The sequence below is a fragment of the Trachemys scripta genome, chromosome 1, assembly GCF_013100865.1.
Source record: "Trachemys scripta elegans isolate TJP31775 chromosome 1, CAS_Tse_1.0, whole genome shotgun sequence".
Classification (NCBI taxonomy): Eukaryota; Metazoa; Chordata; order Testudines; family Emydidae; genus Trachemys; species Trachemys scripta.
The window spans coordinates 340,921,086-340,935,037 of record NC_048298.1 but is presented as its reverse complement, the minus strand read 5'-3'; the positions used below and the strand labels follow the sequence as shown (position 1 = coordinate 340,935,037).

Genomic DNA, 13,952 nt, shown 5'->3' with positions numbered 1-13,952 from the left:
TTAACTATTTCACTCCAGGCAGTTTGTGGAATAAATCAATGGGAACACAGCAATTCTGTCTGATCAAGGATTAAAGGCAATTAATCATGCTCTTGTCTAACATTGCAGTGTATTTGATTTAAGCACACACAGACATAAGCAAAAGATCCCAGATATTTACCTAACTGCCAGAACAGTATTGAATAATTAACATCTCTCAAGATGCTCCAAAGCACACTGCATTAGCTAGCTAATCTTTTATAACTTCTACAAAACACAAAGGATCTAATGGAAATCCACCTTGCTTCAGACAGCTGTTGTATCTTCAGGTGGTTTGGAAGTCATGGAAAGGCCAAGTGACAGTGTGTGTAGAAATGAGGGATAATGAGTAAAGCTGAAAGAGACCAGGTGATGGTCAGAGAGAGGGAACTCAGCAACAGAGAGAAAAGTGCTTGATGATGGAGTGATAAGGTGTTAGGTGTGAGAAGCTTTTCACACTTTGAATGTCCACAATACTGAGCTCAGCCAAACTGTAACGGAGCACACTTGATTAACAAGGAGATATTGCTTCCCCTTCCTGTCATGCTGGTTTAAAGTCTGTGGCTCTAGGAAATCACCTTCTGCAGGTGTATTTGCCCATTTTCTCACGAAGTTCTTTGGTTTTGGCCCCATAAATGATAGGGTTGAGCATGGGGGGGAGGAGGAAATAGAGATTGGCCAAGATGACGTGAACCTGTGGAGCAATGCCCTGACCAAACCGATGTGTCAGAGTGGAGAAGAGGAAGGGAGGATAAGACATCAGTATCACACAGATGTGGGCTGTGCAGGTGTTGAGGGCTTTCTGATGGGCTTTCTTGGAGGAGATTCTGAGGATGGCCCTGATTATCAGACTGTAGGACAGGACAATGAGAGTCAAGTCTAACATGATGACTACAAATGCCATCACCAAACCATATGTCCTGTTGACTGTGATGTCTCCACACGACATCTTTGCCACAGCCATGTGGTCACAATACGTGTTGGGGATAATGTGGTTGGAACAGAATGGCTGCCTGATCAGGAGCAGGGGCAGGGGTAGAATGAGGAGAACAGCTCTTATCAAACCCACTAACCCTAGCTTAGCTATTCGTGCATTGGTGAGGATAGTTGCATATCTCAGAGGGTTACATATGGCAACATAGCGATCAAAGGCCATTGTCACAAGGATGGCTGAGTGCATCATAGAAACCCCATGAAGGAAGAACATCTGGGTGAGGCAGCCACCCACATTAATGCTGTTCAAATTGAACCAAAATATACACAGTGCCTTTGGCACAACAGAGGTAGACGTGCCAATGTCCGTGAGCGCCAGCATGCAGAGCAACAGGTACATCGGCTTGTGTAGGGTCTGCTCTTTGCCTACAACAAACAGAACTGTAAAATTTCCCAATAGGCCAATAATGTAGAATGTAGAGAACGGAATGGAGATCCAGAGGTGGGCAGCTTCCAGATCAGGGATCCCCATTAGGATGAATGTTGACGGTTCAAAGGCGGTGAGGTTGAAAATTGACATGAGATGTTGAATGCTTATATTGGGCTCAGAAAGGCTCAAGGTTCCTGTGAAGGGAGAGATGCACAGAGAGGAGGGTTACATGCTTTTTAAAAAAATATATGGTAAATATTTTATAGGTATTAACAATCTAGAAATGGGGGTGAGTAGTGAAATGGCAACATTTACAGATGGCAACAGATTATTTAGGTCATAGTCGAGGCCAGATAAGTCCTCTGAAGGAGCTAACCAAGCCAGGTGAATGGGCAGCATGATGGCAGAAGAACTTTGAAGTCAATAACTGAAACGTTTATGCCCATATGAAGGAAAAACTTGAACTCCTCAAACACCTTATAAGATTCTAATTTAACTGTATGAACTCAGGAGAGGGACCTGGGTGTCCTGGTACTCAGCCTTGTGAAAACATGCTCACCGTGCAAGAATGGACAGAAACTGAGCAAAACATTGGAATGCAGGAGGCATAAAATGGGGACTCATACAAACAATATAATGCCATGAGATCAGTCAGTTAATATTTCACCTTCTTCTGGACTCCTGTTTGAGGTACTGGGCACCCTTCTCACAAAAGATATTGAAGAACTAGAGGGTTGCAGGGAATAATCTAGGTCCCGAGTTAACTCTCATATGGAAAGCGGTTGAAAAGACTGACATTGTTATCTTAGAGTTGAGATGAATTACAGAGGATATGAGAAAAGTCTATTAAATACTGGCTGGTAGAGAGTAGATCAAGATCAATGGGACATTCAATTAAACTGAAATGTGGCACATTCAAAACAGACAAAAAATAATGCTTTCTTCACTCAGCATCTAATTAGACTGAGGAACTGATTGCCACAGGAGGTAGTTGATTCCACGAGCTAAGTAAGAATCAGGAAGGGTTTGGACATTTTTATGGACGGTAAAACTATCTAGTTGCAATAGTTACAGCTAAATACATATTTTGGAAAGCCTGGATGCCCACGGATTTCAGGACACAAACTTGTCTCTACCTGTTAGGTATTAGGGTTGTGTGACAGGGTGCTGGACAGGAACTCCTGAGCCAGCCCTCTGCCACTCCAGCTCCTATTAAGGAAGGTAAATTGGAGCTGACTAGAGAAATCTGCACCTGACTGGTGAATGGGAAGCAGATGCCAGCTTAATTCACCAGGGGCTACATACAGGCCCAGAGGCAGGAAGCCAGGGATGGAGACCAGAGAGTGGTAGAAGAGCGGTAACTCTTCCTCCTGGGGGCCGAAACAGAGAAGTCCTTCAGGCTAAAACCCTTGACAAATCCATGCTGACTATTAATTGTCACCTTATTATATTCTAGATGTTTGCAAATTGATTCCTTAATCATTTGATCCATTATTTTTCCTGGTACAGAAGGTAAGCTCACTGGTTTGTAATTCACTGGGTTGTCCTTATTCCCCTTTTTATAAATGGGCACTATATTTGCCATTTTCTAGTCTTCTGGAATCTCTCCCATATTCCATTACTTTTAAAAGATAATAGCTAATGGCTCAGATATCTCCTCAGTCAGTTTCTTTAGTATTCTAGGATGCATTTCATCAGGGCCTGGTGACTTGAAGACATCTAACATGTCTAAGTGATTTTTAACTCAAGGAGAGGTAGACAAGATATTTTACCTCAGTATTTAGCACTTGTGTGACTTCAGCTGGAATCCTTTATCCAGTTCTGGTGACCAGGATTAAAGATGGATTTTGATACACTGAAGGGGGTTCAGAGAAGAGTCACAAGAATTATTACAAGATTAGAAAACCTGCCTTTACAGTGATAGAGTCAAATATCTCAATCTATTTAGTTTAACAAAGATGCTTAAGGGATGACTTGATAACAGTCTGTAAGTACCTTCATGGGGAACAATATTTAATAATAGGCTTTTCAGTCTAGCATAACACGATCCCATGGCTGGAAGTTGAAGTTAAATAAATTCTGACTGGAAATAAGGTGTGCATTTTTTAAATGGTCAGAGAAGTTAACCATTGGAACAATTTAAAAAGGGTCTTGGCGGATTCATGAAGTCAGACCAGATGATCAAAATGGTCTCTCCTGGCCATTGAATTTACTAATATGTCCCAGGAGTAAGCTTGAGGCATTTTGCCTACAAGTTTGTGCCTGAGCTTACTGAAGGCATTTTTTTCTATTCACGACCGTGGTGAATTTAGCCCTATGGGGAGAAATTCTTATTTGACTTTGGCACCTTGGAAATGTTACACTAGGTGTGTATTTCATGCGGCTGAGAAATCCCATGAGACACTACATGGATGAATGTGTTAGATGACAAAAATAATGACCTGAGCCCATAAAATCCCCACTCTGAGGAATGACTGTACAACCGTCACAGTGAATGACTAACAGAGCTGGCTAAGCTGTATTTATCTAGGCCCTGACATGTCCCAGAGTTCCCTGCTCTCGTTATAGAATGTGCAAACTTCTCAACTTGCGAGTTGTTCCTGTGTAGCAGACCCCAAAGCTGTGTGCGGTGTCTATGGGTGCACCAAGAGCAGAAGCACAGCTGCCCTGGCATTTCCTGCTCGGGTGTGAGATTTCTCACCGGTGAGATACAGTCAATGATTACTCCCCAGACAAGGAAGAGTTGTGGGGAGATGTCAAAGCCCATTTCTCACTCTGCCACTTTGAGTGCAAAAGGTGGGGGTCCGCAAGGACTCTAAAAATTAGTGCTTGCCACTCCAGGCTTGTATTAAATTACCAAGGTTACAGCTTCTCTCTGACCTTGGATGGGTAGATGCTGCCACCACCCAAGTGCAGAACCCCTTTGAGAGCCCAGGAAGGAGCACTTGGGAATTCCTTCCTGTGGGGCACCCTCAAGCCCTTTCACCCCCACTCTAGGGAAGAACTGAGAAAGGAAAAGAAAAAAAAAAAGAACATCAGCTGTTGCCACCAACTAACTAAAAAAAACATGCACAAACCTCTTAAAAAAGGTAAAATTTATTAAAAAAGAAGAAAGAAAATACACCTGGAAACTCAGGTTGTTGCTAGATTTTAAAGAGCAACTGCAGGAATTAAGCACCAAGAATAGCTTCCTGGGTTCCAGCTTAAAGGTTACCAAGCAAAACAAAACAAAAGCACCTGGGGTTAGCACAGAGGAATCCACAAGCCAAAACAAAAAAGATCCCTAATCGTGTCTACCTAACATTTCCTGATCTGATTACATATCCGGAACTCCAAATGAGTAGTTTGTAGGTATGATCCTGATGATTTCCCATACGTGGCTCAAAGCTTTTTACAGCATAGTTACTGCCCTGCCTGTTTCTGCCCAACAGAACAAAAGACCCCTACACCCAGCAGTTTTCCCCAATGTTAAAGGGTACAGCATCCCTATTGGTTCCCCTGGTCAGGTGCCAACTCATTTTAAGTTTACCTCTTAACCCTTTACAGGTAAGGCAATTAGGGTACAACTGCTAAGGAGGATTCTATAGCTAACTGACTGGCTGGGTGTCCATAAAAGGGAGCTACCCACCCTCGTTTATCATAGGAGAGTTGGCCGGCTTGGAGGTTGTGGGAGCCAGGGATGACTGGGAAGTATGGAGCAGACACTGGCAACCAGTGTGCTGTTGGAATCAGGGCAGCCTGGGATGGGGAAGGAGGGTAAGGATGGAGGGGGTCAGAGTATGATAGGAGATTGAACCAACTGAAAAGCAAAGATCAATGGTTCTTTCCACTGGTGAAATACCTGAAGTTATGTAACAACAACAACAAATGGAAACAAAACTGAATAAAGGTTGTGACACCCAGGCTGCAGTTCTGTGGCTTGCCAGGGCAAAGAGACCCTGAGACCAGTCCAAAAACACTGGGGGGTGAAGAAACCTCCCAGCACTGGCCTTGGACCAACAATCACGAAGGAAATTTGTCACCAGCACCGCTTGCCTCCCTGTACACCTCCCTCCCTGCATCCACAACCTACAGCACTGCCCAACTGTCCATGTACACCCGATCCCCAACCCCATAACATCCAGTGCTGCCCACCTGCCTGTGTACACTCCCCTACCTGCCCCCACAAACCCCAGTGCTGCCTGCTTGTCCATCTCGTTCCCCCTGCCCCACAACTTCCAGCCCCACCGCAGAGTGATACCCCTCACCCAGGATCAAAACCACATGCCACATCACACAGCGACAGCTCACAGCAATACCTCCTCAGACTAGGTTAAACTCAAAGTCTGCCTGCACCAGGGAAAAGGGGGAGATCAGCCTGAACTGCCTTTCTGGGGGAAAGGGAACCCCAGCAGCAGCTCAACCTGTGCAGGGAAGGAGAGAGGGACAGACCAGCGGGAGGGAGAGAGGACGTGGAGACTAAAAGGAGCCAGCGTGAGTAACTCTTCCTCAAAACGACACACAGCTTTAACGTATTGCAGCACCTTAGAAACCCAGACACCCCTTCCTGACGCTGCTTTTCTGTGTTGGCAATTGCTGATGTTACCATGAGGCTGCAGTGGGGTTACTCACGAGAGGAGGGATGGGGGACAGTATCAGAGACAATCTGCTACAGTGTGGTCCACATTCTGTTGTAGTCTGAGCCAGTCCCCTGTCCCAGGAGGCCTCATTACACTTCTTTGGTTTGTGCTTTAGGAAAGATGTCCATTCCCTATTTCACCCAGTTTCAGGACTCCATGCCACTGTAATCTGGATACTGGGCATCCTCCCTTCTGCCCACATGACACTTCTTTCCTGGACCTCCCCTCCACTGAGATTTGCAATGCCCCCCTGGATTATTTTAAGCCAGAAACATGCTTTTACCTTTACTACATTTTGGTGCTTCTCGCCCTCTCCACAACGAGAGATGCAGGGGCACAGAGAAAGCAGACCCCTCTCCTCACTCAAAAAAAATGTTACCCTGATTGTTCTGAACCTCTAAGCCTGTGAGTTTCAGATTTCATCCAGACTCCTCTCCTGTCAGTTCTTCTTTGTTCCAAATAAGCTCCCTGGTCCTTAGAGGCCACAGACAACTCCAGTAGAAGTCACTGGAGGCTCAGTGCCAGGGTAAATCAGGCCATTTATTGAAGTCTCTAAATGTGGATTTAGGGTGAACTCTTGGCCCTTTTGGGAGTTGTGCCATTGAACTTAGTAGCACCAAGATTTCACCCTGGGTGTTTAACATTCAGCTAGGAGCTGCGAAAATCACGGCTTCCAGTTCTGCTACAGAGAGCTCAAGGAGTCTGAAGGAAACCCTCAGTTTATGTGGCATTCTGAGACTAGGGGCATGAAAGATGGAGAGTTCAAACACTTGGGCCCTGTTTTTTCTCTCAGGGAGGCTGGAGTACATGTGAAGTGATCCACTGCCAGCAAAATATGAGAGCAGAATCTGGCCTTTGTCTGAAACCTGTTTATCACCCTGGTAACACACATACCCACTGCAGAGGCTTTGGCTGCACTTCCTAGCAAGGCAATGAGGTTGCTGAATTGGAAAACATGAGTGAACCAGAGGGAAAACCACACAGCCCATAAAAAGGAAGCTACTCACACAGATAGAAGGACACAGTAAGAGACAAGGAACTGATCTTAAAAACAAGAATTTCTCTAAACTATTTCCAGGACATCTGTAGTTCCAAATTTACCAGGTAAATCCCTTGGTATTTCTGACAATACTAAGCAGTTCAAGTTGCTGTGCTGGTAAATTGCTGCCCAGGTGGTTCTGGATTTGAACCCTGGAACCCTTCTTGGGCCCTCAGCACTAACGTTAATACAGAAACAGGCAACTCACCGAAATCCTGCTCAGCAGAGAGAGGAAATCTCCTTACTGCAATAGGAAGGCAGAGCCCTGAGAATCAGCGTATAATTTTCATGTCTGACATTCAACATACTTGACAGAGACCTTTATGATTCCCCTTACAGTCCCAGCAGACTCTGAGGTTAGCCTGGACAACCAGAGAATTCCCAGGAGCAGCTGGAAGAGCAGAAAATTGACCTTGGAGAACTTCAGCCTGAGTGCCTCTCCTGGGAGTGAAAAAGTAATTTGCCAATAAGAGAGGCTCAGATTGTCAGGGGAAACTGAGTTTTGCAGACTTGATAGAGTGGTCCAGGATTACTAAAAAACCAGAGAGAAAAGAAAGAGCCAAGGTTTAGACGTACTCATTTATCTATCAGCATTTCCCTGCTGCTGCCCATTGTCATAGAATATGAGCATCTCCTCCTCATCCTCCCAGCTGACAAGCCCTGCGCTGAATCCCTGATAAAGCAACATGTAATGGAAAGGCTCTCGCATATCCTTGTTTCAAACACATAGTAATAGCCCCTCCCATCTGATAGCCTCTCTCTGATCAGGGGCAGCACTGATTGCCCCTGCTCAGTCATAAACCCCCCATAGGGCAATATTGTGCCATGGGCAGGAGCAGCGTCCTGAGTCCCTTCAGCAATCAGCATGTGCCCTGAAGCCTGGGGACTGCTAGAGTCACTGCACAGGCTGTAATTAGGAGAGGGAGGGTGGAGGGAGATGTTCAAGGCTAGTGCAGATACATCCCAATCTAGTACAAGATGAGATGCTTTGACAAAATAATGAATAGGTATGTTTTGTCTACGATATCAGGAACAAGAGGAGGTGACAAACAGAAGCCACGAAGCACAAAAGATGGTACACTAATTGTTTATCTCCCAGTTGTTTGTCTCAGTTTATACATGTTGGAGTACCTCACCTTAACCCTTTGTGTGGACTAGGGGACAGCAGACAGTCCTGCTGCTGACTGAGTCAATCAGCACTCATGTGTTAGTGTACCTGTAACCACGTAGGCAAGGCACTAGGGCTGCACCTTGCAGGTAATAAACCTGGCCAACAGCCTTTTTCACTAAACCATGCCTGTGGTCTTTCTTTATGAGTAACATCGAGGTCTGCTGAATGAGAAGGCCACTTTGTCTGATAATACTGATAACGCTGGAGATGCAAGGACAGAAGCACTGAGTAGCCTGAACAGCGTTACCGAGGCAACAACATTCCAGCCTTCAGCACATAAGAATGGCCAGATGACACTCTGGGCAGGAGGCACAATGGTCACTGAAAGAACAGGAGTACTTGTGGCACCTTAGAGACTAACACATTTATTAGAGCATAAGCTTTCATGGGCTACAGCCCACTTCTTCGGATGCATATAGAGTGGAACATATATTGAGGAGATATATATACACACATACAGAGAGCATAAACAGGTGGGAGTTGTCTTACCAACTCTGAGGGGCCAATTAAATAAGAGAAAAACTGACTTGCTCCAGTCAGTGGATTTGTTGATCCCTGTCCTCAAAGTGTGGACACTATCTCATTTACTGGGGTTCCACTGTGACATTATACGCCAGGGGTCGGCAACCTCTGGCACGCGGCTCGCAAAGGTAAGCACCCTGGTGGGCTGGACCAGTTTGTTTACCTGCTGCCTCTGCAGGTTCGGCCGATCGCGGTTCCCACTGGCCGTGGTTCGCTGCTCCAGTCCAATGGGGTCAGCAGGAAGCCACGGCCAGTACATCCCTTGGCCTGCTGGGGCCCAAAACTGGATGCAATACTCCAGATGTGGCCTCACCAGTGCTGTAGATTCATCTGAACCACAACTGGAGGTGGCATGTGAAGTCTGGCATCAGATATCACCACTGTGCTGGCCACCATATTCCCCAGGAGTTGGAGGAAGTGTCTGGATGATATTTGAGGGCTGTTTTGCCCTGTCTATGGGTTTGGCCTGTAATGAGTCAAGGTCGGTCCCTATGAACTCTTGGCTCAGTACAGGGGTGAAGTTAAATTTTTGGAAGCTGATATGCAGATCCAGTTCTGTGAATAAGTCGATTGCAGTCTGAGCACAACCTCACAGGTCTCATTGAAGGAGCAGTCTGTGAAGAGACAATTATCTAGGTAGGAGAAGATCATAGTCCCTTGGGAGCATAGGTGAGAGAACCTGGGAGAATAGTCTTAGAGTCAATGATAGCTCAAGGGTGAGTGTTGTGTACTGGTAGTGGTCTTGTCATAGGGTGAATCTGAGGAAATATCTGTAGGGCAGTCAGATTGTGATATGGAAATAGGCATCCTGAAGGTCAAGGGCTGAAAACCAGTCTCCTGTTCCAATGCTGGAATAATCATTGCTAGAGTGACCCTCTTGAATTTTTGAACTTTGACAAACTTGTTGAGTTCTCTGAGGACAAGTATGGGTCTCCAACCTCCCTTCGCCTTGGATATTAGAAAATAGCGAGAATAAAAACGTTTGCTGGGTAGATGTTGAGGTGAAAAAGGAACAAGTGCTTTAAGAGCCCAATGTGTTAACTTATGAAACTCAGATCACACTGTTAATGAAAAGTCTGTGACTGGCATTTGTGAAAATTTGAGCTGCAGTTCCTTGTTTCCTGACAGGGAGATAAGGCTTTCCTCTTCTTTTGAAGATAACATATCTGTGGGGTTCAGCTTAAAGCAGAATGGGTTCCCAGTCCATTGATTACACTGGTCTTTTCCCATTACAAGAAAGTATTCCCAAAACTGCCCCTGCAGATCCCCAAAGTTCTGAACAATTATGTCCTGGTAGTGTCAACTGACAGACCACCACCCTGTTGCACAACATCCTCCAGTGTTGAAAACCTACAAACACATCTCTGCTGCACACGTGAAGACCATGGTTCAAGTTTGCTATCCAACCATTAGCACTGAAACATTTGCATCTCATCCTTAAAATGACACATTCACAGAGTTCAATCACTCTCCACTTGTACAGCATTTCCGTGACACCCTTTGGATATCCTTGTTGTCATATCTGGCTGCCATATTCATATTATTGGTGAGAAAAATATGGACTTCCTCATGCAGTTCACAGAGACTTGTCAGCATCTTGCCCCTGGATAGCCAATGAACTACTGCATGTAACAATAACTGTGTAAAGTTTGCCCCCATTTCTTTGTATGAAATGGCAAAAAAACCTTGAATGAACCAGGCAAGACTTGATAAAGTTTATCATTTTTACTGAAACTGAAAGAACATTGCTGAGCGACTCTGCCATCTTTTTAGCAGCCAATGCCTGTTTGTGGATCACACAAAGATTCCAGGTCCCTATGGGGGCCACTTCTTTTAGCCTTGTCACAAGCCCACAATGTCAGCCCATCATAGACCATGCTCCATTGTGGCAAATTCCAAAGCAATGTCCCTGATCAAGGCCTGTGTCTGAGACAAAATTATGTAATAGTTTTAAAAGCTTGTCACCGGTGGACGGCAAAGCAGAAATTTCTCTTTTAATTCTATTGCTGTAGCAAAATGAATATACGCTAGCAACTGTGCAGCATTTGGTATATTGGTAGACTCATCTATCTGAATTGAATAATACGGGCCCTGAGTCACACTCATTGAGCTTCCTCTGAAAAAAATCATTGGGTTTAGATACTGTGGTGAATGCGGGGGGGAGGGGGGGGGCAGGGCTGGGAGGGGGAACACCGCTTCCTGCATGTTCCAGCCATTCAGTTAGCTAAAATCTTTCTAGGTAGTTGTTAACTCTTTAGATCGAACTTTAATTGCCTCGCCTGTAACGATTAAAATCATAGACAGTGAGTCCTAGACAGTCCCAGACTTCCAGGAATGCTTAGGGAAGCAGGCTGTGAGTTGGCAGGAGGCCAGGAAAGCCAATGAAAAAAAAAGTATGGGATTTTGAATTGGAAGCAGCAGCCCTTTCTGTTCTTGTGTGTGGGAGGCAGAGCTGCTGAAAGGACATGAAATAAGCCCAAGGCCAGGCATGGAGAATCCAGCAACATCCATGCCTAGGAAAGGACTAAATCTGGAACTACAGATATGTGAGTAGAAGAAGGAATGTTTAGTCAGACACGATCAGGTTTTTTTCTTTAATTTGGGTTTGTTGGATTCTCTGTGGTGAGCACATGTAACTTCCCCCTTGTACTGTAGATTTTCAAGCTGGATCCCAGGGAAGCAGTTCTTTGTATTTTTAAACCTTTTTTTTTAAGTTGCTCTATAACACCTAGCAACCGAGAAATGTTTTGCCAGACCTATTTTCTTTTTGTTCAATAAAAATCACTCTTTTAAGAACATGATCTGATTCCTGTGTCCTAGAAGGCGGGAGGTTCTGTGTGTACGTGTCTGAGACTGCTCAGCCAAATTGCTGAGAGGAACAAAGTTCCATGTTCAGCTGGTATCAACAGCTGGGTTCAAGCTCTCTCCAGGGGGGAAAGAGCTTGAGGGTACCTCACAGGAAGGAATTCCCAAATGCGCCTTCCTGGGATCTCAAAGATGTTTTTGCACTTGGGTGGTGGCAGCATCTACTCATCCAAGGCCAGGGAATCTGTAATCTTGGGGAATTTATCACAAGTCTTTAGTGGCAAGTATTTTTAAAGTCTTTTGCAGCCCCCACTTTCTGCACTCGAAGTGTCAGAGTGGGAAAATAGCCTTGGCAGATACTAAGACAGAGTGTCTTGTTTCTAGATGCTGGGGTAGCTTGCAGGGCCGCAAACAATTCTTTGCCAGTACTTCACTGTATAGAACACATGGAGGATTTGGGATGTCTGATGTGTCACAGTTGATAAGAGATCCTTCCACAGGACTAATGTAGAGCCCTGCAGAGCCCCATGCATTGATTCTTACAGCATAGTCTCCGTTGACATGTAACATCATCTCCTGAGAATGTGACACTATAGAGCCCACTTCTTTTGACTCTTTGGGGAACAAAATGCCACCTTTCAGAACACTGCTTGTGTATGGCAGATTGTATATGTTTCTGAAGCTTTTTCCCTATATTTTTCTGATCCTTCCCTGACCCATGGATCACTACATTAACTTCAAACCAAATATAATTTATTAGACAGCAACTGTAAGAAAAATAAGGGAAAAATGTGAAATTTTCAAGGAAACAAGGAACCTCGCTCTGTGGGCACAGGGACATCACAAACAGCTGTCTCTGGGACGTAAGGAAAGTTTGAAGTCTGTTCCTCACAAGTCCCAGGCCTACTGCCCAGGCCCTGGCTGTGCTGCAGTGAATCCACGGGTCAGACACTTGATCTGAAAGTAGCCACATGCCCTCAGACTCTAGCTGGCAGAACCCTTCTCCCCAGCATCTTCCCTCTCATCAGATTGATGTCGCCCCTTCTGCGTTGAGTCTTCAAGACCCTCTTGTCTGATGACGTCTCCCTGATATGTCTCCTCTATGGCTCCACCTTGCTCTCCCCAGCTTCTCATTGTATTCAGCTGCCGTGTTACTTGTGGCATGGCCAGTATACAGTATCCTGGCTGTGGCCTGTAGCTCCCCACCGTAGCTGAGCTCTCACTTCCTGTTGGAGCGGCTGGTCTGTGTCGACTCAGCTCCAAGTTATGATCTGTTCCAGCTGCAGCACCGCTGCTCTGCCTCCGACCCAGCTCTGCCTTCTAAGCTTCTCTGGCCTCTCTGGTTCTGGCTGGCCTGGGGTTGCCAGTTTTCTACTGCATTAATAACCCCAAATCACTTAAAAACTAACCTAAATGTACCCCATCTATTTCTGGAAACAAAGGGGTTTATTTTAATTAACACATTGACCTATACATCTGTGATAAATGAGGAGGGGGGGGGGGACTCCCTTTTATGGGCACCCAACCAGGCAGTTAACTATAACATCCTTCTTAGTAGCTGTTCTCTACTTGCTTTACCTGTAAAGGGTTAAAAAGTCTCACTGCTATGCATAGGTAAAAGGAAGTGAGTGGACACCTTGCCAAAAGAGCCAATGGAAAGGCTAGAACTTTTTAAAATAGACAGAAAAAACTTCCAGTTTGTGTGGATGTTTTTGTTCTCCTGGTGGCAGAGGGACAGGGCAGCAGCTATGCTGTAAAAAGCTTTGGGCCACTGTAGCAAAGCAAAGACTCACCGGCACAGCACCTCCTGCTGGTCGTCCTGGAATTAGCTCTTTCAGCAGTCAGAGTGCCTCCTGCTGGCCAGCATCTTGCCTGCCTAAGGCCCTGTTTCCCTCCCAGACCCCGGTGCTGTCATAAACAGATAGTTAAGGGTTAATGCCTTTTTTACCTGAAAAGGATTAAGAAGTTCACCTAGCCTAGCTGACACCTGACCAGAGGAACCAATGGGAGGACAAGATGGTTCAAAAGGAAGGAGGGAAGTTCCCTTTGTCTGGGTCAGTTTCACTTTTGACCGGAGGGAAAAGCTCCAGAATTCAGCCTCTTATCAAGTAGTGAGTATTAGTGAAGGAAATAAACAGGTTTGTGTTTATTTCTTTGTAACTTGTCTTGTGCAATTGGAGGAATAATCAAATTGGGTATTTGGGTATTTCTTGTTTAACTAAGTTTTTGCCCAGGGGGACATCCTCTGTGTTTGGAATCTGTTGTCTGTGAGAGTAGCTGGTATGCTAATCTCTTCCAGAGGGTTTTCTTTTACCTTTCTTTTATTAAAGCCTTTTTTCATACCCGATTGATTTTTCCTTGTTTTTAGATCCAAAGGGGTTGGATCTGGATCCACCAGGAGTTGGTGGGAGAAAG

The 13,952-nt window shown here is 45.2% G+C and overlaps 1 protein-coding gene across 1 annotated transcript; it reads right to left on the bottom strand.

Annotated features, from left to right (window-relative positions):
* Positions 1–592: 592 nt before the first annotated feature.
* On the bottom strand, positions 593–1,531 carry LOC117872565 (putative olfactory receptor 52P1). The gene has a single exon (XM_034761192.1). It carries the CDS (start codon positions 1,529–1,531, stop codon positions 593–595), a length of 939 nt encoding a protein of 312 aa, XP_034617083.1.
* Between the last annotated feature and the right edge of the window lie 12,421 nt (positions 1,532–13,952).